Here is a 24,253-nt window from a genome sequence, read left to right as displayed (position 1 = left end):
TCCTGAAACATTAGTGGCTTCAAGCTTTCAAAAAAAGCAAAATATGATGGGGGCAAAATTGCTAAAATATATCAAGTGTACCCTGTTAAAGCTTTTATTGCTCAGAGAATGGCATCGGAAGTTGTATGCGGTAAAAGCCTGTAATTGGCTTTTCATCTTCTTGCCACTCAGGCAGCGTGAGGCTCTGTCTCTATCTATTTCACCTCATTGCAGCAGTTAATGTGAGCCCTTTGATCGTGTTATCTTTGGGGAGGGGGCGGATGGGAGCACTAGTGGGTGGGGTGGTGTCTGGGCTGGGCACTGTAGCAATGGGAATGCACGTTAATTAATCAACTAGTAGCAGCCGGCCGGAGAAGATCGGGGCAAAGCTGTCAGGATGACTGGGCAAGTCCTTGTCTCTGCAGGCACGACCCTCTGTCACTCCCCGGGAATGACCAGATCGAAGAGAAAGACTCAAGTGTGAAGCGATACGATTCCACCGGCATGTTTCACTGGTGCCCAGCCAAAGAAATGGAGAAGGTAATCTTGGTGAGTATCATGAGCTCAGTTTGGGTGCTGACACCATTCCTCCATGTGCCTCTGATAATTTACGGTATTTGCTGATATTTTACAACTTGAACACTTGTGAGTGTTGAGACATCCAACCATTTACAGGAGCAGCAGTTGGGCATTATTTTTCAAGCTCCCATCAGTTAATCCAAGCCTATAAGAAATTCAGATTAGAGGGTCTCCCATTTAAAACAAATTAAGAGGTACTTCATTTCAGAGGGTTGTGACTCCCTGTGATTCTGGTCCCTTGAAGCCTGTGAAGGCCAACTCTTTGAATGTATTCAAGGTGGCGATAGATTTGTGACTATAGGGGGTGGTGGGGGGATCACTGGTGATGGAGTACAGGAAATAAAGTTAAGGTCAGATGGAATTAACTTGAGAAACCATGGTGATTTCTGGCCTTGATGAGTGGTCTTGGCCTGACATGTTGCCCCTTGGCCAGCTTTCCCATTTTTTGTGTGCTACGCTGGATTTCCAGTATCAGCAGAATCTTGTTTATGACTTCTGGTCTCATTCAATAAACTTTATGGCTTGAGAGGTGACTTGATAAGATCTGTATAAGACAATAAAAGGTATAGGTAGAAATGGCAGACCATGCCTTTATCCCGAGGTAGAAATGGCTAATATGAGAGGGCAGTAGTTTAGAATGATTGGAGACACCTAGATAAGCACATGGATGAAAGAAAAATTGAGGGCCATGTGAGTGGGAATGATCTTGGAGCAGGTTAACAGGTTAACACAACACTGTGAGCTGAAGGACCAGTACTGTGTTGTAATCTTCTATGTTCTGTCCAGATCTGTCCAACCAAACCCACGTTTTTGCTAACAAGTTGGATACCATCTGATTGGAATCAATTGCATGGCGTGTGAATGATGTTGACCATACCTGGTCAGAGATATTGAAGCAACAAGCATTGACTATGGTTCATTCATCCCAATAACACCAGGCTTCACCTAGTTGCAGACAGGCTGTGGAATATATCAACCATGGAAATATGATTAGAACACTAAACTTTCAATTTAATTGCACTTTTTCATTTAGTTATTTTTGAGTATCCAAGACTCAAAGTGAAGTTGTATTTATTGACTGTGTAAATACTATTTCTTGCTTTAAAATCACTATGCTGGCGTGCAGGAATATGACAGTCCTCCGTTGAAATGCATGCTCCCATTGGGCAAGAGGTAAAGGAAACTGAAGTCCCATACCATCAAGTTCAGGAACCATCAACCATCAGGCTCCTAAACTGGTTTGGATAACTTCACTCACTCCAATGCTGAACTTGATCCCACAACCTATGGACTCACTTTCAAGAACTCTACAACTCATGTTCTCAGTGTTATTTATTTATTTGCACAGTTTATATTCTTTTGCATGTCGGTTACTTGTTGGTGTTTGTGTGTGTATGTGTAGTTTTGATATGTATATTCTATTGCATTTCCTTATTTTCCTGTAAATGCCTGCAAGAAGGCAAATCTCAAAGTAGAATATGATGACATAAAATACTTTGATAATAGATTTGCTTTGTCTTTGACAATGGTGTTATAGGCCATAAGTCATTGCATCTGCAATATGCAAGTGAATGATTGATGGTTTCAGCTTCTCGGAGTATTAAGTCAAAAGGACGTATGGCCAGGTGATTGTGTCATGTTAGCAGAGGAAATACAGCTCAATACTAGTTTAATGCAGGGGCTCCCAACCTTTTTTATGCCGTGGACCAATACCCATTAAGCAAGGGGACCTTGGACCCCAGGTTGGGAACCTTGGTTTCATGGGAAGACCATGAATACCATGATCTGAACAATTTGGTTATGCTTGTGGTATTACTGATGCCCAACCATTAATCACTTCATTATGTCTCTGAAAATTGATCTTTCATTCACCATGCTGAAGCTAATCTATCCCAAGCTGTTAAAAAAAAAAATTCTGGTATTTTGCCAAATAAACTGAAGAAAGGAAGAAATGATGACTTTCTACTGGATAAGGACACAGTATGCTTTGTATTTTTCGACAGATTTTTCTTACCACATTTGCAGTTCTCCTGTTATATTCTCCCCTGTATCACCTGCTGAAGTGGATTGTAAGCCATGAGTTACAGAGGGGTTATAGCCTGCTGTAGGTAGACTTGTGAGCAAGTTTGGACTCTGAGTGACAGCAGGCTGTTCAGCCATGGGGATTAGCACCATTTAGAGCCAGTCCACATTCCCACTTGGGTATTTCATGAAGAAGAAATGACTGTTGGCATTTCCAAAGGTGGAAGACCCACTGAAGTTACATGGTAAACACGAGGAAATCTGCAGATGCTGGAAATTCAAACAACAACGCACACAAAATGCTGGTTGAAGTTATATGGTACTCTGATTTCCACTGCAGCTAAGGGAGAATTCCTCAGTTTACCTTTGGATTCTGCCATGAACTTGCAGCATCCCATCAGCTAAGAGGCACAAGACTGCAGATGCTGGAAAACGGAGCAACAAACCATCTGCTGGGGGAATTCAGTGGATCAAGCTGCAGCTGGTGGAGGGGAGAGGAGTGGTCGATGGTTCGAGTCAAAACCCTGCATCAGGATGAGGGGGGAGATGGTCAGTACAAAAAGAGGAGGAGAATTGGTGAGACAAGTTCCCAAGGTGATTGGTAGACTGAGGAGATTTTCAGATTCAGATTTATTTATCATTATGGACATCGAAACATTCCCTGAGATATGTCATTTGCATTAACAAACACCATGCCTAAGAATGTTGTGGCCTGCAAGTTGCCACACATTCTGGTGCTACAGCGGACTCGTAGATTCACAGATATTGGGCTTTTGACTTCCCCAGTGGACCTTCAGTGATTCATAGACTATCAAAAATCTTCTGGATCTCCCGCTGCCTTCATAGATTAAAGCTGCAAAGTGATTGGATGAAGCAGTTGCTAAGCAACAAGATACTTTATGATAGAAGCCCCTTGATAAGATGATCCCTGCTCTCTGATACAAACAAAACTTGCTATCGACTATACCAGGGTTTCCCCAAATATGCAGGAAGCTGGAGTGAGCCTAGAGTTAGGTGCCATTTTGGAAATGCCTCAGTTCCAAGGCTATAGAGATAGATTCTGAGCATTGACTTGTGTCTCAGTTTGCCTCCCATGATAAAGAAATGTTAGCACAGAAAATATTGTTATAAAACTCAGTGCCTTCTGAAGGGTGGTCACCAGAGGTTACTTTAGGTCTCCGCAGTTGAACTGGGCCTACAGACAGAAGGAATAGAAAGGAGCTCCACTGCTTGTGAAGGTAGAACATAAGACAATAAGACATTAGAGCAGAATTAGGCTATTCAGCCCATCGAGTCTGCTTCATCATTCCATCATGGCTGATCCTGGATTCCACTCAACCCTATACACCTGCCCTCTCGCCATATCCTTCGATGCCCTGACCAATCAGGAAACTATCAACTGCCACTTTAAATATACCCACGGACTTGGCCCCCACCACAGTCTGTGGCAGATCATTCCATAGATTCACTACTCTCTGGCTAAAAAAAATTCCTGTTCTAAAAGGTCTCCCCTCAATTTTGAGGCTGTGCCCTCTTGTTCTGGATACCTCCGCCATAGGAAATATCCTCTCCACATCCACCTTATCTAGTCCTTTTAACATTTAGTAGATTTCAATTAGATTCCCCACCCCCCGCATTCTTCTAAATTTCAGTGAGTACAGGACCAAAGCTGCCAAATGCTTCTCATATGCTAACATTTTCTTTCCCAGAATTATCCTTGTGAATCTCCTCTGGACTCTCTCCAATGACAATACATACTTTCTGAGATATGGAGCCCAAAACTGTTGACAATACTCCGAGTACAGCCTGAATAGCGTCTTATAAAACTTAAGCATTTATATTCTTGCTTTTATATTCTATTCCCCTTGAAATAAATGCATAAATAACATAAAGAAGAGCAGCAGGAGTTGGACTAAAGGGCATGGATCTTCAGTCTGTCCTACGTACACCAAGGTCATGTTGCCTGGTTGGGGAGTGCTTCTTAAGATATTTGAGCAAGGTAGGGCTTTTCTTTTGTGGTGAAGGAGGATGAGAGGTGACTTAGTAAGAGTTGTACAAGGTGATAGAGGCAAAGATCAAGTGGACAGCCAGAGACTTTTTCGCAGGATAAAACAAGGGGTATAACTCTGGAGGAGAGTAAGTGGGGGTATCATAGGTCAGTTTTTCACATGGAGAGTGGTAGGTGTGTGGAATGCTCTAGTAGGGGTAGATACATTTGGGACATATAAGAGACTCTTAAATAGAAAAGTGGAGGTGTATGTGGGAGGGAAGGATTAGATTGATCATAGAGTAGATTAAGAAGTCTGTATAGCATCATGGGCCAAAGGGCCTGTACTGTGTTTCCTATGTCTATGGCATGGCTGATTTGATTTTTGATCTCAACTCAACCATCCTGCCAGAACCCATTACCTTTGACTACCTTTAGACTACTGAGCACACACTTAACTATATTTAGTGACTCCTCTGCAGGCCCCTGGGATAGAGATAGCAAAAGGTTTACCATCCACTGAGAGAATTAATTCTACCTCATCTCCATCTTATTTGTGTGTCCCCTTTATTTGGAAAATCTGTCCCATTGGTTTAGATCTCTGGTAGTTTTGTGAGGAGGGGAAGATGTCCTCTCAGCATCTACCTACTCGAGCCCTTCAGGATCTTAGATGTTCCACTGACCTGCCTTCCATTTAATAGCTAAGACTAGTTCAGTGATAAAGGGTCATCCAAGACTTTGGACCTTTTGGCAGCAGAGTGGCCCAGGTAGTAGAGGTGCTGTCTCACAGTCCCAGTGAACCTGGATCCACCCTGATCTTGGGTGTCCCTGTGAGAAATTTTCAAGTTCTTCCTGAGACTGTGCTGGTTTCTCTTGGGTGCTCCATCTTCCTCCCACATTCCAAGGATATAAGGATCGGTGGGTTAATTGGACTCTGAATTCTCTGAGCTGTTGGTGTGGTAGAATCTGAGCCCATTTATCTCAGTGATGTGGGAGAATAACATGTTGAAGGAGTAATGTAAATGGAGGCTTGATTCTCAGAGCAGTCTCAGTAGGCCAAAAGGCCACACCGACAAACAAGTGGCCACTTCAGTGCTTCGAGACTCTTTGGTGACCCAGTCCACTCAGACTTTCCTCATGATGCAACCCCTTCAACCCAGGAATCTACCTGGTGAACCTTCTCTGCACAAGAGATACAATATGGAAAAAAGGCCCCTCCGACCAATTCAGGGTGGCAGTGACTAATACCAGAGGATATCATTTTAAGGAGAATAGAGGAAAGTGTAGGGAATATGTCAAAGATAGGATTTTTTTTTATGCAGAGTGCCTGGAACACATCACTGGGAATGGTGGTAGAGGCTGATACAACAGGGAGAGCTAAGAGAAACTTAGGCACATGGATGAAAGAATAAGTGAGGGTTATGGGTTATGCAGGAGGGAAGGGCTAGATTGATCTTGGAATAGGATTAAAGGTTGCTGCAATATTGTAGGCTAAAGGGCCTGTACTGTGTGGTAACTGTTCTATCTGTTTTTGTTCTAACTCAGCAAAATCAACCATCTCACCCCTGGCTCCTTGGTAATTATATTACTCTGCATTCACTGCCAGTTAAACCTTCTTCTGCTAATGGAAACACTTCTGTCTCACTCTCTTGAAGGACTTGGAAATAATGTAGGTAGGATTCATGGGAGAAAGAATGGGGCAACATTATGAGCTATTCCTTATGGGGTCTATCTCTATTTATTCAGAATGGTAAATTGGTAAATGGGTTCATTATCACATGTATACCATGAAAAATTTTGTTTTGCATGTATATGTACAGATCATTTCAAAGTTGAAATTTCAAAGTAAATTTACCATATACTACCTTGACAATCTTCTATAGATGCACAGTGGAGAGTATCCTGACAGATTGCATCACAGCCTGGTATGGAAACACCAATGCCCAAAAATGGAAACGCCTACAAAAAGTGATGGATACAGCCCAGTCCATCAGAGGAATAGCCCCCCCACCCCACCATTATGCACATCTGCAAGGAGCACTACCATAGGAAAGCAGAATCCATCATCAAGGACCCCCACATCCAGGCCATACTCTCTTCTCAGTGCTGCTATCGGGAAGGAGGCACAGGAGCCTTAGTTCCCACACTGCCAGGTTCAGGAACAGTTATTATCCTACAGCCATCTTGCTACAGAACTAGCGTGGATGACTTCACTCACCTCAACACTGAGCTGATTCCACACCATTGTCAAAGTATTTACAATTTTATACTACCGTGAATATCTGCAAGAAAATGAACCTCAGGGTAGTAAATGACCATGGATTTGCGACTTGGAAGGTTTCTTCCAGGGCGCAGGCCAGGGCAGGGTTGTATGGGAGACCAGAAGTTGCCCAAGCTGCAAGCCTTCCCCTCTCCACTCCACCGATGTTGTCCAAGGGAAGGGCACTAGGACCCAAGCAGCTTGGCACCAGTGTCATCGCAGAGCAATGTGTTGTTAAGTGCCTTGCTGAAGGACACAACGTGCTGCCTCAGCTGAGGCTCGAACCAGTGACCTTCAGATCACTAGACCTGATGCCTTATCCACTAGGCCACGCACCAACTATAGATAGATATATATATATATATATATATATATGCTTTTATGATACGTTTACTTTGAAATTCTTCTTCCTGCAAGAACTTACAGGAAAAAAGAAATGCAATAGAATTTTATGAAAAAACTATGCATTGACAGCCAAAGATAGACAAACAACAAATGCGCAAAAGAAGACAAACTGTGCAGATAAAAATAATACTGAGAACATGAGCCGTAAAGAGTTCTTGTAAGGCAAAGTCGAGGTAAAGTAGCATAAAAGGCAGTGCAACAGAAATCAATAAAATAATGCAGAATAAAGTGTTGTAGATAAAGGGAGAGTGCGGTGCAGTCGGACAATAAGGTTCAAGACAAAAACAAGGCAGATTACTGGCTCAAGAGTCCGTTGAACAATAGCCATGTAACTCTGGATAGATGCTGTCCTTAAGCTTCATCCTGATGGAGGGTGGAAAGGAGAGAATATGTAAGATGAGTGGAGTCCTTGACTATGTTGGCTGCTGTATGATGACCAGCTCCTTTCCTGGAGAAGGACCAAGCCGTACTTGCACCCATGGTTTCCTTCTCCTGTTTGAACTGTGCTGCCTGCGCGCTTGACACTAACAATGGTCTCTGTTTCTCAGACCCGGAGTGAAGCTGCTATGACAGTATTAAGTGGTCACGTGGTTGTGTGTATCTTTGGGGACATGAACTCTGCCTTGGTCGGCTTACGAAACCTCGTCATGCCTTTACGGGCCAGCAACTTCCATTACCACGAACTGAAGCACATTGTTTTTGTCGGGACACTGGAATATCTGACGAGAGAGTGGGAGACCCTTCACAACTTCCCCAAAGTTTCGATATTGCCGGTGAGTCCTACTAGAATTGGTTTGGTTTTGGAAGGCAACAGAATGGAGAAACTAATACCCAAGAGGTGTTGGAGTTGCCATTCTCCTGGGTTCAATTCTGAGTTTGAACATTCGCTCTGTGACCATTTGGGTTTCCTGGTTTTTTATGTTACAAAGACATGCAAATTGCTATGTTAATCGGCCATTGTGAAGTGTTTCTATTGCATTGCTGAGTAGCGGACTTTAAAGTTAGTGTAGAATTAGTGCAAATAAAATAAATAAATTAAAGAGATGAACCTCATTTGTTCACACGTACATTGAAGCGAAGAGTGAAATGCTGTCCTTGGCGCCAATGACCAACACAGTTCAAGGATGTACTGGGTGCAGTCCACAAGTATTGCCATGCTTCCAGCACCAACATAGAGTGCCCACAACTTATTAATCCTTACTAACCCATACGTCTTTGGAATTGTGGGAGGAAACCGGAGAACCCAGAGGAAATCATGTGGTCACAGGGAAAACATACAAGCTCTGTACAGACAGCAGTACAAATTGAACCCAGATTGCTGGCTAGCACTGTAATAGCATTATGCTAACTGCTGCACTCCTGTGCAGCCCCCTGCCCCTTAAATAGCATAACAGTTAATAAGACCCTATTACAGCTTGGGCATTCTGGCCTTCAGAGTTCAACTCCAGCACCTTCTGTAAGGAGGTTGTACGTTCTCCACATGAACTGTGTGTGTTTACTCTGGGTGCTCCAGTTTCTTCCGACAGTCCAAAGACGTACTGCTCAGTAGGTTAATTGGTCATTCTAAATTGTCCAGTGATTAAGGGTTATATGGGTGGGCTGCTAGCTGGTGCTGCTCATGCCTGTTCTGTGTTGTATCTCAAATAAAAATGAAAATGAATAATTGAGTAGTTTTGGGTGGAGTGAAAGATCTCTTTCTGAGCTGTATGACTATGGAGGTGCAGAGTGATGTAAATAATATGGTTAGATCATAGATCCCGCTGACTTTGGGTGCAGCCTCTGTGGAGTTTACACATTGCATGGGCTTCCAGTAAGTGCTTTAACTTCTTTCTACATCCTGAAGATGTGAGGTACATTAATCAGGCACAGTGAGGTCAATGGGCTGAAGGTTTTCTTTATATGCTGTAGGATGCCACAGCTATGATTATTTTTCAGCTTATTGGAAATTCACACTGATGCCCAAGTTAGCCCTCAAAAGAATTTTAGAAAGAATGAGATATTGTCTGCTTAAGAAATAGCCTGATCTTTTTGACAGCCTTAAGTCTTCTAGACCACTATACATACTTACACACCAATGTAGTACTTTCATGTGGGTAAAATGGATTATGCTCATATAGATCCAGAAGATTTATAGTGTTTTGTACATTTAATGTTGTCCATTTCCCTTTTAAGAACACCACGTGAATTTTCTCTTTGTGGGCACTTTGGTTCTGAGTTTGCTCAAGCACGATAAGAGAGAAGGCAGCCATTTTTTCCCAAGGTGTTCAACAGTGAACTGCGTCTGTATAATTGATCACAAAATACAAGGGCAGAAACAGTTGGAGCTCACTGTAATGTGTAATGCCCCTGGCTCTTGCTGCTGCTCACTAAAGAGTAAGAGGCTCTCCAGCTGAGCAGAGACTAGCACCTCTCTTGTTGAAGGTAAGTTTTACCAGGTGTCCAAACCCCCTTCTCATTCCTTATGATCTCTGCAGGACTCTAGAAGTAAATGTTTGTCTATAGAAAGAAGTAAAATAGTTCTCACCCTTACTTTGCCTGGCAAAATGTTCATAAACTGAATGTTAATGCCAACATCTGTTAGCCATAAATTTTGCATCACCTTACATTTGGCTTAGCCTTGGACATCTGAGCACCAATGTCACCCCTCAAGTAAGTGGTTGGTACTGACATAAACCCAGATGTTGCTAGTGAATGGCTAAAGTTCAACCTAGTGAAAACATATCAGCCAATGTGAGTTGGGATCCATTTAGCACCCGATCCCTAGCACCCGATCCCCAGCACCAGACCACAGCACTCAAGAAGGATTAAGCAAGTGAACTTCAGAGGAGAGGGTCCAAAGGAGGTTCATGAGAATAATCCTGGAAATGAAAGGGTAAACATAGGTGGATTGTTTGATAGCTTTGGACTATACTTACTGGAGTTTAAAAGAATGGGGGGGGGGGGGTGATATCATTGAAACCTAATGAATATTGAAAAGACTAGATAGAATGGACATGGAGAGGATGTTTCCTATAGTGGGGAAGTCTAGGACCAGAAGCCACAGCCTCAGAATACAAGGACATCTCTTTAAAACAGAGAGGAGGAAGAATTTCTTCAGCTGGACTGGAGGGTGAAGATCTGTGAAATTCGTTGTCATGAAGGGCTGTGGAAGTCAAGTCATTGGGTATATATTGATAGGTTTTCATTAGTAATGGTGCCAAAGGTTATGGGGAGTTGGCAGGAGGATGGGGTTGATGGAATGGCTGAACAGACTTAATGGGATGAATGGCCTAATTCTGCTCCTCTGTTTTAAGTTCCTGTGGTCTAAGTCAACTTTGGTATTTACATTCTGAGGCACCTTGTGGCTCAAAGGTAAACTGACAATGGGAGACCATAACCAATAAATCAGCCCTTGAACTATCAACACTCACTTTCTTTCCTTCAAGATTTCCAGAGACCAAAAGTGATCCAAGTGCTTTTGTTCTCGAGTGTAATTATCCTCACACACCCAAAAATCTCACATTATTGGAAATCCAATATGCCGGAGCTATGTAAAATATGTGTTCTACAAAACACAATTTTCCACTAACAGGAATGACCTCCCTTATTATTTAGAGATACAATATGGTAGCAGGCCCTTCCGGGCCAACAAGGCTGTGATGCCCAATTACACCCACGTGACCAATTAACCTACTAAGCTGTAAATCTTTGGACTGAGAGGAAACAGCAGCACCTAAAGGAAACCCACACAGTCATGGGGTGAATATACAAACCCCTTACAAACGATGGTGGGACTTCAACAGGGTTGCAGGTACCATAGTAGCGTTACACTGACTGCTATGCTTCAGTGCTGCCCTAAAGTTGAGACTTTAGACATGATTTGGTTGTAATTGACAACAAGAGGACAGTTCTCAGTAAAAGCATATCCACCAGCACAGCTAGAGTCAACAAGCTATTGAGGACTGGTCCCCACAAGTATCTGCTGAGGTCAAGCCTCGTTCATTTAACTGACCCTTACTTTTGTGTGTGTCCAGATGCAGAACTAGCTCTTTGACATATTGTAGCAGTGATGAGCATTCTGGCATTTAGTTCACACATTCTGAATGCCAGAGTTTGCCAGTTAGAAAAAATTGCTCACAGTTATTGACTTGGCATCAGTGACTCTGATGTGAATAGCTGGCAACAAACCGACTTCTTATTTGCTTTTAATGGCTTCACTGAGTATAAACAATGAACCAGAGAGTTGCCATCAGCACCATCTACCCTTTCAGATAAGTGCACATCTCCAATTCCCCAGCACATAGTTACATTGGTTTAATGTTGGAGTATAAAAGACTACTTGTTAAGTATTGTCCCATAGCTCCAGTCTTGATCTTTAATTTGTTTTTCTATTTTTTATTTGCTGAAGGGTACGCCATTATGTCGAGCTGATTTAAGAGCTGTCAACATCAACCTCTGCGACATGTGTGTTATTTTATCAGCCAATCAGAACAATATCGACGATTGTTCGCTCCAAGACAAAGAATGCATCTTGGCGTCACTCAACATCAAGTCTATGCAGTTTGATGACAGCATAGGGGTCTTACAAGCTAATTCCCAAGGTAAGGACTGCCCTATAATACTTCCCTGCTATGCCTGGAGGGGACAGGAGCTGGCAAGTAGAATATCTCTCACTCAGTAATTCAAACAGTCTTGTATTGGTTTGTTTGATGGTAAGGACAACTGACTGCTCTGATGTTTTAAACAGGACTGAGATAAACAACCATGAAAAGGAATAGCTTTTGGATTGATGGGGATTTTCAGCTGAGTTGAATCTTAATATAGACAGGAACAATTAACCTTAAGTGCTTAAAAGGTTCATATTTATATTTTGTGTGTGGTCCTTTTTCTGACTGATTGAAAGAACCAAGCAGAATACGGGCAAAAAAAATATTTTTAATATATATGGTAATTTTCCTTGCAACAATTGTTTTTTTTCTATCCTTAAACGTTTCATTGTTTTGTCACAAGGTCAAGGGATAATTGGACTTGGCTGTATATTCTCAGCTCTGCAAACTCCTGAAGAGTTTCAGAGGTGGTTTCTTGTTTAGTTCAAGAAGACACCATTATTGTCCACCTACTGATAGGCATCACATATACTTCCCTAGCTATGACTAATCATATACTAGTTTTGACTCTGTTCAGAATGGATTGAGGCAGGAAATGGATTAACCCCATAAAATGTTTTGTTGGGAAAGATTTAGATTCGCATTGTGTGACTGTTTATGCAGTAATGTGAAAATATTTTAAATGCTACTATCTTGGGATAGAAACATATTAGAAATCGTTAATATGCTTCCTTCTCATTTGGGACAAGGGTTACTTTCTTCTTGCAAGTGAGAAATGACGGGGGACGTTTAAAAGCAGCAAATAAATGCACGATAACATCTCCATGTAGGTGTTGAGTACCATTATTTACTACATCTTAGACCCTGTTATAAATATTTTAATATCTGTTCTTGCCTTAAGACATTGAGATGTTTAAGAAGATTCCGCTTTCAGTTCTGCCCAACATGCTATGTACTTTAATCTAGAGAAAAAAATATTATGATTTAATTAAAACGTACGAGTGCATCAACATTTGGTCCTACCGAAGGTAATGATTTATATAGGTGACTATGCATTACAGCAGTTGCTAGGCAACAGGTTGAAAATCAACCATTGCTTTAGGCTGTTTATAAAATTACTGAAATCGATTTGCAACAATTGCTAAATAACACTCGCCAACTTCAAGTAGTGGTATTTGAAAGCTAACAGAGCAATGGATAATAACGCCGTTTAAATGATTGTACTTCTGAAATATTTATAAAAGCACTTTATACCTCCTTTGAGACTTTTAAAATGTTCAGCGTCTTTAATGTTGGACAGGTTGTTCCAAGGCTCGTCTTAATTTTCCTCAGAATAGATTGAAAAGCTCTCATGCCAGTAAGGTATTTGACGTGATGGTAGTATATTTTAAAAGCCTCTGGAATAGATTTTGAGCTCTATCATTATTACTATAATTGTGTTTGGTGCCTTATTAGAATGACTTTTGGCCCTTTGATTTTTTTTCTTAAGAGGCTCAGTAATCTTAATTAGATGAGGGCTGCATTGGCTAAGAGAGTGCCATTTAAACCACTCGCTTGCAAATAAAAATTAAATATTCTCATGGTAATATTTTACACACCTTTGGCATGACACAACCAGCCACCCTGCAGGTTTATATTTACTAATTGCAAACTCAAGGCAGCAGCACAATGTGAGTAAACTACATAACCCTAAAATTCTAATGAGACTATAAGGACTGCATCAGATGATGTTGTTTAAGTGGATAATGGTTCCAGTAATGTTCTAATTGCAGGGTAAAGTACATTAGCATGGTATCTACATTTAAGAATTTTTTCACAGCATGGCCTTAAGGGAATAGTTCAGGAAAGACATTACCTCTAAATTCCTGCCATTTCCATTTATTACTTGGTGTACTAATCCTACATAGCCATTCTTTTACTGTTCAATGCTATGAACTGCAAAAAAAATGTTTTGAAACCTGCAGTGAATTCTGGTGAAATGTGTATTTTATCTTCATTTGGAACACGGTCTAATTGTTATTTTATGCAGAGGTCCAATTAAAAATCTGCCGGAGCTGCAGATAACTTGGCAGTGAATTTTTGTGTGACTGGACCTATCCCATTACTGTGAATCTCCTCTGGGCTCTGCAAATGTCCCCTCATGAGGTTTTGCTGTCGTCACACAAGCGTCCTTGGGAATGTGGGGGCAGCTGTCATTATAACTTTTGTAACAAGTAGGGACTTTCTGTGTTTTCCTGGGTGCATGCATCACCTGAGTTGGCAGTAAGTCTCACTGATCCTGAAGCTTCCCAATTTGATTGTGGTCTGAGTTGAGCTTACTGATCCTATCTAGAGCACAAGTGGTTCATGAAGAAGTGAAAAATATAGATCATTCAACCCCTCCACGTCTGCTCCATCTTCCATGAGATCCTTTACCTCTGACCAACTTTCCTGCACTACCCTTTGTTGTGTATTTAATATCTCAATAATATTTGAGTAATATTATAAATATATTGTTTGATTAAACATTCTTTCTTGATTACATAATTCATTATGGGTTATATGTAAAAGTATGTGACTGGCATATGTCATGATGCCACCATGTCATAAGTGCACGCCTCACTACATAAAGCATTATCCTGGGCTCCTGTATTTTTCTTTCGATTGATTTTTGAAGTTACAAAACATAACATGGCAATGAGAAAGTTTTAAAATGTACCTGAGACAACTGCCTATCTGTTGAATCACAGCGGGATGTTCGAGTTTTTTAAAAAAGCATAGCACATGCTTCTTCGCAAAGGAATGGAGGAGGTCAAGTTTAAAAAAAGGGAGAAGATGGACATGTTCATGGGTTCATAAACAGTGATTACCCAGAAATAATAAACATAAATTTAAAAAGAAAACAGAAATAGCTGGTTACATTGGAAATATAGATGTGTTCAATTGTACAATGGATAACTAGCTGATATGTACCAAGCAAATTGAGCAGTATTTTGAAGCAAATGCAATAGCCAGTAAGAAACTAGTGCCAATTTTGCTGAGTGCAGTAGGTGGAAGAGCATACGTACAAGTTGTTTAGAGGTTTAACTGCTCTAACCAAACCAGCATACATGAGCTTTGCTGATATTGTGAAAGTATTGCAAGAACATTTAGAACTGAACCCATTGGTGATTGAAGAATGCTTTAGGTTTCACGATCAGAATCAAAAGGAAGGGGAGTCCGTTTCAGCATAAGTGGCTGAATTGATTAAATTATCTGAGCATTGTCAGTTCAGTGATGGGCTTATTGGTGCACTGAGATTGTTTAGCTTGTGGAATCTTATAAGAAAGCATTCAGAAATGGCTCCTAACTGAAGCAAAACTCAAATTTAAAGGAACGGTTGAAATTCCTGTAACAATGGAAACAGCAGACAGGGATGCAACTGAGCTACAGTCAGGAATGAATTTCAGCATGAATAAAATTACAATGCCTTATCAGATACTGGCCTGACCAAACAAATTGTGTTACTGTTGTGGCAGGGGCTCACATACACCTGACCAATGCAAATTTTAAAGGTGAAACTGGCAGAAAATGCAACAAAGTAGGACACATGCAAAGAACATGCTGGGCAAACAGAAATAAATAAACAGATAAAAAGTCTAGTTGAAGTTTCAAAAAGAACATTAATCTGCATGCTGTTGATGAAAAATCTGATAATAATGAGAGTGACACAGGACTGGGTAGCCTTGAGATTTACAATGTGATAATTAACAACAGACAAGCAATATGGCTTACACCAGGTGTGAATAGCAAATTAATTAAAATGGAATTGAACATTGGCTTGTCTGTTCCAGTCATTCCACAAAATGAGTTTGACTAGCATTTAAAAGATACTAAACTGAAACCTGCATTATCCAACTAAAAACATATACTGGAGAAAAGATAACACCTGTACGAATGACACTCATAACAGTGAAATACAACAACCATCAAGCCACATTGGGCTTGCATTGTGGACTCATGATTGGCTGAGACAACTTCAACTTGACTGGAGATCCATCCTCCATTTGCTTGTCACATCCCTGCAATAGAGACAATTGGAAGCAAATTAAGAAATGTACTGGATGATGCTACAGCTACATTAATGGATAGCACATATCAAGGATAGAATAGTGTCAAATGAAAATGCCACACCTAAGTTTTAAAAAGCCCACCCAGTTCCTTATACCATCCGTGATAAAGTAGCCAGTGAGCTAGATCGCATGGAGGCTGAAGAAGTTCTTCCAAGGTTAAAAAGCTTCATCTCAAGGACTGTTGCTCCAGAACACTTAGTCAGTGACAATGGGTCACAGTTTGTTGCAGAGCAGTTTCAGTCATTTCTGAAAATGCATGGAATAAGACATATTACACCTGCACCATACCACCCAGCTGTCTTGGCAGAAAGGTCTTATCCAGTTTCTCAAGAAGCCACTGCGAGTAATGTCAGCAGCACATGCTACACCAGCACTGAATCAGAAGCTCACCAATTTCCTCCTTGCATACTACGGTCCAGCAAACTCCAAAACCACCACGGAGGAAGCCCCAGAACCTGAGGTTGTTTCACAGACACAAGTCTTGCCTGCTAAGGAGTGTGATGCCCCCCACCCATCTTGGTCAGGAAAGATGTTATCCTACAAGAGTAAGAAATCCTCCACAGCGATTAACTCGGTAGACCTGAATGGGACAATTAAATATTTGCTATGCTGTGGATGCCTACACAGTAGTTGTATTGTGTGTATGTGTGTGTCTGTGTGTGTGTGTGTGTGTGTGTGTGTGTGTGTGTGTAGAGATGCATTTTGTATTGAGGTGAGTTTATAGCTCATCAGGGAAGTGTGTCATGTATTTAATACTTCAGTAATATTTGAGTAATATAAATATACTATGTCATTTGATTAAGTATTCTTTATTGTTCATATAATTCATTACAAGATATATATAAAAGTACATGAATGTCATACATCATTATGCTACCATGTCATAAGTACATGCCTCACTACAGTAAAGCAAAAATTGTTCACGTTATCCTGGGCTCCTGTGTCTTTCTTTCAATTAATTTCTGGAGTTACAAAACATAACACCCTTGATTTGTTATGTAATGATCGGCTGATTTTTACATTTACGTGGTGACTGAGATTCCACATGCATTTTCAGATTATCTTTCATAATGAATTCCAGAGAGTCAGTACCCCTTGTGTGAAGATATTCCTCTTCACTTCTGTCCTGAAAGACTGACCCTGTTTTGAGACCATGGCCCCTGGTTATTGACTCTCCAGCCAGAGGGAATATCAATTTCACATTTATTCTGACAAGCCCCTTAAGGATTTTGCCCAATTCAATGAGATAATCTCTCAGTCCTCTAAACTCAAGAGAGTCTTAGTCTATTCTGTTTAATCCTTCTTCAGAACCATATTTATTATCACTGACGTACATTGTGAAATTTGTTGTTTTGTGATAGCAGTGCAGTACAATACATAAAAATTACAATAAATTATAACAAGAATATTTTTAAAATAAATAAGTAGTACGAAAGAGCACAATAGTGAATTAGTGTTTGTGGGTTCATGGAGTGTTCAAAACTCTGATGGTAGAGGGGTAGAAGATCGTGTAGAGGTAGAGGCATTGATCGTGTGGATAGTCAGAGGCTTTTTCCCAGGGCTGAAATGGCTAGCACTTGAAGTCATAGTTTTAAGGTGCTTGGAAGGAGGTACTGAGGGGCTGTCAGGGGTAAGTTTTTTATGCAGAGAGTGGTGAGTGTGTGGAATGGGCTACCGGCGGTGGTGGTGGAGGCAGGAATGATAAGGTCTTTTAAGAGACTCCTGGATAGGTACATGGAGCTTAGAAAAATAGAGGACTATGGGTTAGCCTAGGTAGTTCTAAGGTAAGGATATGTTTGGCACAGCTTTGTGGGCCAAAGGGCCTGTATTGTGCTGTAGGTTTTCTATGTTTCTAAGCTGTTCCTAAACCATTGAGTTCTTCTCTTCAGGATCCTGTACCTCTTCTCTGATGGTAATAATGCGAAAGAATGTCCTGGATCTCGCAGGAACTTCATGATTGTTCCTGCCATCTTGACACATTGCCTTGAGAAAATGTCCTAGATGTGGGGGGGGGGGGGTGCATTCATGTGATATTGTAAATGTAATGATTTGGTAAAAACACCATCTCAGTAATATCAATCCAGTGAATTTTCAGCACCCTTCTATTGCAAGTGTCTCCTTTCCTGGGCAGGAAGAGCAGACCTATGTATTATGTGCTGGGTAAGGCTTTGCAAAGACCCTGTTTCAGATGTGTCTACTTCAAGAAGGTATCACACGGTTGAGAAAAAAGCTATCTAGCCCATCAAAACTTGTGATCTCACTCATTCAGCTAGCATTCTAATACTGGTTATTAAGTCAAACAAAATATTCACTGCTTTGTTGATTTTTACACAAAGATCAGATGATTTGCATTCCTGATTTCCAAGCGAATGATGAACAAACTTTGAGTAAGAGACATAGGAGCAAGAGTTGGTCCAGAGTCACCCCGATCTGCTCCACCAAACAATAAGATGCATGATTTCAGTTCGACTTTCCTGCATGATCCTAATAATGCTCAAATCCCCAATGCAAGATTTAAAAGTGACCTGATAGGTAACAACTTTAGATCTCTTTAACCCTGAGATTCATTTTCTTGCGGGCTTACTCAACGGATCCATAATAGAATAATAACCACAATGGAAGATTCCATCAACTTGGGTGTTCAACCAGTGTGTAGAAGGCAGCAAGCTGTGAAAATACACAAAGAAAGAAATAATGAGAATAAGTAAGTAAGCAATAGGTATCAAGAACATGAGATGAAAAGTCCTTGAAAGTGAGTCTGTAGGTTGTGGGAACATTTCAAAGATGAGGCAGGTGAAGTTGAGTAAAGTTATCCCATTTGGTTCAAGAGCCAGATGGTTGAGTTTTCCAGAACTTGGCGGCGTGAGTCCTGGGCGTTCCATACATTCTCTCTAATGGCAGCAGCGAGAAGAGATCATGACCTGGGTGGTTGGGATCTCTGATGATGCTATTCTGCGACAGTGCTGTGTGTTTGTTTGCTCCATGATAGGGAGGGTTTTACCCGTGATGGACTGGGCTGTACCCACTACTTTTTATGGGATTTTCCATTCAAGGGCGTTGGTGTTTCCATACTAAGCTATGATGCAGCCAGTCAATATACACTATTAGACACTTTGACAGAAGTTTGTCAGAGCAACACACACAAATTGCTGGAGGAACTCAGTGGGGCAGGCAGCATCTATGGAAAAGAGTACAGTTGATATTTTGGGCTGAGACCCTTCACCCTTCCCTCCTTCCCTGAATCTGAAGATTTTCTCAAAGTTTGTCAGAGTTTTAGATGTCATGCTGAATCTCTACAAATACTTAAGGAAGTAGAGGAAGTAATACTGAGTAATTTAAGATTACTTGGTCTTGCTGACATTGAGTAAGCAGTTGTTGTTGTCACACCACTCAGCTAGATTTTTAATCTCCATTCTATGCGCTGATACTTCATCACCTTTGATTTGATCTACAACAGTAGTGTTGTCAGCAAACTTGAATATGCCATTGGAGTAGTGCTTAGCCACACTGTTATAGGTGTCAAACAAACAGAGCAGATGGCTAGGCACACAGCTTTGTGGTGCATCTGTGCCAATGGAGATTATGAAGGAAATGTTGCCAATCCGAACTGACTGGGGTCTGCGAGTGAGGAATTCGAAAATCCAATTGCACAAGCAGGTATTGAGGCTAAGGTCTTGAAGCTTATTGATTAGTTTTGAGGGAAGATAGTATTGAATGTTGAGCTGTAGTTGATAAAGGACATCCTGATTTATGTGTCTTTGATGTCCAGATGTTCCAGAGTTGATTGAAGAGCAAAAGAGATGACATCTCCTGTAGACCTGTTGTGCAGTAGGCAAATTGGAGTGGATCCAAGCTGCTTCTCAGGCAGGAGTTGATATCTTTCATCACCAGCCTCTCAAAGCACTTCATCACTGTGGATATAAGTGATACCGGATGATAGTCATTGAGGCAGGTTACCATGTTCTTCTTAAGCATAAGTGAAGCCTGCTTGAAGCAGTTGGGTATCTCAGACTGTCAGTGTGAGAGGTTAGTGAACACTCCAGCCAGATGACCAGCATAGGACTTTGGTACTCAGCCAGGTACCTCATCTGCACTGGATGTTTTTCATGGGTTCACCCTCCTGAAGGCTGCTTGCACATCGGCCTCAGAGACTGAAATCACAAGATCATCACAGGCTGTGGAGTTCATGACGGTTCCTCCATATTTTGACAGCCTCAGCGAGCATGATATATATTGAGCTACCCAATTTCCCTCGGGATCAATAAAGTACGTCTGTCTGTCTGTTACAGAAGCAAAGCCCTGTTGTTAACTGTCGCTTGATTTTACTTCATAAGGGGATAGCATTCAAGCCCTGCAACAGCTGTCGATCATCCTTCATTGGTTCAAGTTCAATCCAGAATTGGCACTTTGCCCATGAGATGGCTTTCTGGAGATCATACCTGGGCCTCTTGTAATTTTATTGGTCACCTGACTCAAATGCCTCTGATCTGGCCCTGGCCCCCCATTAGATTGCGGATCTCATGGTGCATCCAGGGCTTCTGGTTAGGGAAGACGCTGAATGATTTTGTGGAGACACACTCATCCACAACTGTTTTTATCAGTCTGTGACATCTATGGTGTGTTGGCTCAGATCCACAGAAGAACATAGCTCAGCCCGCCAGCTCAAAGCAATCTCATAGCCATTCTTCTGTTTTCTGCAACCACCTCTTTGGTGCCCTATTCTCTGGGGTTTTGCTCTTTAGCATATGCCTATGTGCAGGCAGGAAAAGGACAGCCAAGTGATCAGATTTACCGAAATGTGGTCTGGGCATGTAATGACAGGAAGTTTCATGTCCTCAGTTTTGTTCTCCAGTGATTGTACATTCGCTAACAAGAAATTGGGTCAAGGGGTTCTCATTCCTCTGTGTTTCAGCCTGGTTTGGAGTTCCCCCTGCACCTGTCCTGTGCTTTGCTTCTAATGAATCTTTGTACTTGCTTGCTTGAGAGTTAAGTCCGCTGAGTCTTTCACAAGATTGCAAAATCTGTAGTTCATTAAGTCTATGACTATGAAGGATGGAGGAGTGATATCAAAGTTAAAGTTGAGTTTACTGTGATAAGCACAATTAAAAATTTACTTGCAACATCATATAAGCAGTATTCACACGGAAAAACATAAATTATACACGATTTTTAAAAGAAAGAACACAATTAGTACAAGAAAATTCTTACTACAGACTGATAAAAATGATCATAGTGTTGCCCAACTAGTGATTTGGACTCTGTTGGCAATAAAAAAAGGAGGAAGGTTATGCTTCAGTTTTATGGAGATTTAATGAGATCTGGATATGGAATTGGTCTCCTTATTTAAGGACAAATGTAAAGACATTGGAAGCAATTCAGAGAATGTTTTATTTATTTTCTGTATTTAGAGATACAGCATGGTAACAGGCACTTCTGGCCCAACAAGCCAGTGCCCGCCCAATTACACCCATGTGACCAATTAGCCTGAACTCAGTGTTTGGGAAGATGTTGGAGTCAATTGTTAAGGATGAGGTTATGGAGTACTTGGTGACACAGGACAAGATAGGACAAAGTCAGCATGGTTTCCTTCAGGGAAGATCTTGCCTGACAAACCTGTTGGAGCTCATTGAGGAGATTGCAAGTAGGATAGATAAAGGGGATGCTGTCTGTTGTATATTTGGACATACAGAAGGTCTTTGACAAGGTGCTACACATAAGGCTGCTAACCAAATTAAGAGCCCATGGTATTACAGGGAAGTTACTAACGTGGTTAGGGCATTGGGTGATTGGTAGGAGATGGCGAGTGGAAATAAAAGGATCATTTTCTGGTTGACTGCCAATGACTAGTGGTGTTCCACAGGGGTCGGTGCCGGGACCTCTTCTTTTTATGCTGTTTATCAGTGATTTAAATGATGGAATAGATGGCTTTGTTGCCAAGCTTGCAGATGATACTAAGATTGGCAGAGGGCAGGTAGTGTTGCTGAAATAGGTAGGCTGCAGAAGGACTTAGACAGATTAGGAGAATGGGAAAGAAAGTGGCAAATGAAATACAATGTTGGAAAATGCATGGCCATGCCCTTTGGTTGTAGAAATAAATGTGCGGACTATTTTCTAAACGGAGAGAAAATACAAAAATCTGAGATTCAAAGGGACTTGGGAGCCCTTGTGTAGAACACCCTGAAGATAAACCTGCAGTCTGAGTCTGTGGTAAAGAAGGCAAATGCAACGTTAGCAATTATTTCAAGAGGTCTAGAATACAAGAGCAGGGATGTGATGCTAAGGCTTAATAAGGCACTAGTGAGGCCTCACCTTGAGTATTGTGAACAGTTTTGGGCTTCTCATTTAAGAAAATATGTGCTGGCATTGGAGAGGGTCCAGAGGTGGTTCACAAGGATAATTCTGGGAATGAAAATGTTATCATACAAGCAAGATTTGATGCCTTTAGGTCTGTACTAGCTGGAATTTAGAAAGATGAAGGGGTATCTTATTGAAACCTTTAGAATGTTGAAAGGCCTAGACAGAGTAGATGTGGAAAGGATGTTTCCCATAGTGGGGGAGTCTAGGACAAGAGGGCATAGCCTCACAGTAGAGAGGCATGCATTTAAAACAGAGATCCGGAGGAAGTTATTTAGCCAGAGGGTGGTGAATTTGTGGAATTTGTTACCACAGGCAAGCTGTGGAGGTCACGTTGTTGGGTGTATTTAAGGCAGGGATTGATAGGTTCTTGATTGGACACAGCATCAAAGGTTACTGGGAGAGGGCCAGGGAATGGGATTCAGGATGGGGAAAAGGATCAGCCATGATTAGAAGGTGAAGCAGACTCAGTGGGCCAAATAGCCTAATTCTACTCCTATGTCTCATGGTCTTAGCTACTAATCTGAATGTCTTTGGAATGTGGGAGGAACCCAGAGCATCCGAAGGAAACACATGCAGTCATGGGGAGAACATACAATACTCCTTATAGACAGCAGTGGAATTAAAACCAAGTTGCAGGGGCTGTAATCTCCTACCTTCTCCACTTAACCTCTGATGCCCTTATTCATCAAGAACTTATCAAACTCAATTTTAAATATATCCAATGACCTGGCCTCCACAGCTGTCAGTGGCAATGAATTCTACTGATTCACCACCCTCGGACTAAGGAGATTCCTCCTCACCTCTGGTCCAAAGCCTATGACCTTCTGATATTGAGGTGAGAAACCATATCATTGAAGACCTGTGCAGTTAGGATTTCTTCTTTAGCTTGTTTGCTGTAACATAAAATGTGATTTTGGAAAATTCCATGTCAAAAGCTGAGCTTCTGCAATAGCCTATTCCTTTGTTTTTTTATTCCCTTTGACCACATCCAATCTACTATAGAGACACATGCTGTCCTTGGTTTCTGCTCAATGCCATTAACTTATTGTGACCTGAAGTGCTTTCCTGAAACTTCCCTGTGATAAAGTAAATTTGGTTTTAATTAGTTTTTGTATCAAGTTGAAACTGGCAGGTTCTGATTTATGAGACACTTCACTTTTATTTTGCTATTCAACTGCAATTACACGCCCAGAATAAAAATAGTAACCTCCGTCCATTTGGGCTTTAAAATAGAGCATCACAAATCTTCCCTTTATACACTTGGTTCTTTTTGCTATGGGACTTCACTGTTCATTATCCTGAACCTTTATAAAATAAACTGCAGTGTTATGGAGTTTTGTCACCACCTACTGAGTCATACAAAGTTTCTCATTCCTGCCTCAGCACTGGCAGCTTCATTCCATTTATGGTGAGGTTACTCATTTTTATTTCATTTATGTGCAGTACTATGCAATGGACTTGGGCACATATAAATAGCTAGGATGCCTAAGACTTTTGCACAGTACTGTATTTGTCATCGTGGAGTGGAGAGCGAGTTTGTAAATCTGGCGGGAGCAAAGGATGTCAGGAATGGCGAGGGTGGAGCACCGTGGGAGTGTGGTGGCAGAGAAGGAGTGCCGGTGTTGGGGAAGGGGCTGTGGAATGGAGCAGGTGCAGGCACACCCAGCCCTGAGATACCAGGCAAGGTCAATTGGTTTATTGATCATTACAGAATGTATCTCTGGTACTTCCTGCTCCCTCCCCTCTCCCTGCCCCCTTCCCCAATCATGACTCCTCTCTCCTTACCCCTTCCTACTATCAGTCCACAATAGACACCCATATAAGAATCAGATTTACCATAACTTATGTCATGAAACTGTTATTTCGGCAACAGTAGTACAGTGCAATACAGAAATGTAAATAAGTGCCAAAGACTTTTGCACAGTACTGTACATCTTCAACGTTCTCTCCTTCAGTTTTCTCAAAAGGCTGTCACAGAGTTAGAGAG

The 24,253-nt window shown here is 41.4% G+C and overlaps 1 protein-coding gene across 6 annotated transcripts in view; it reads left to right on the top strand.

The window, feature by feature from the left end:
• Window positions 1-24,253, top strand: part of kcnma1a (potassium large conductance calcium-activated channel, subfamily M, alpha member 1a) — a 924,908-nt gene that overhangs the window by 804,157 nt on the left and 96,498 nt on the right. For all 6 annotated transcript variants that reach the window (XM_059946553.1, XM_059946552.1, XM_059946549.1 and 3 more), the window contains 3 exons: window positions 405-528; window positions 7,781-8,005; window positions 11,620-11,812. In XM_059946553.1, coding sequence (XP_059802536.1) covers window positions 405-528; window positions 7,781-8,005; window positions 11,620-11,812 — 542 coding nt within the window. The remainder of the gene's footprint in view (window positions 1-404; window positions 529-7,780; window positions 8,006-11,619; window positions 11,813-24,253) is intronic.

Source organism: Hypanus sabinus, chromosome 21 (assembly GCF_030144855.1).
Source record: "Hypanus sabinus isolate sHypSab1 chromosome 21, sHypSab1.hap1, whole genome shotgun sequence".
Classification (NCBI taxonomy): domain Eukaryota; kingdom Metazoa; phylum Chordata; class Chondrichthyes; order Myliobatiformes; family Dasyatidae; genus Hypanus; species Hypanus sabinus.
This window is presented reverse-complemented; position numbering and strand designations above follow the sequence as displayed.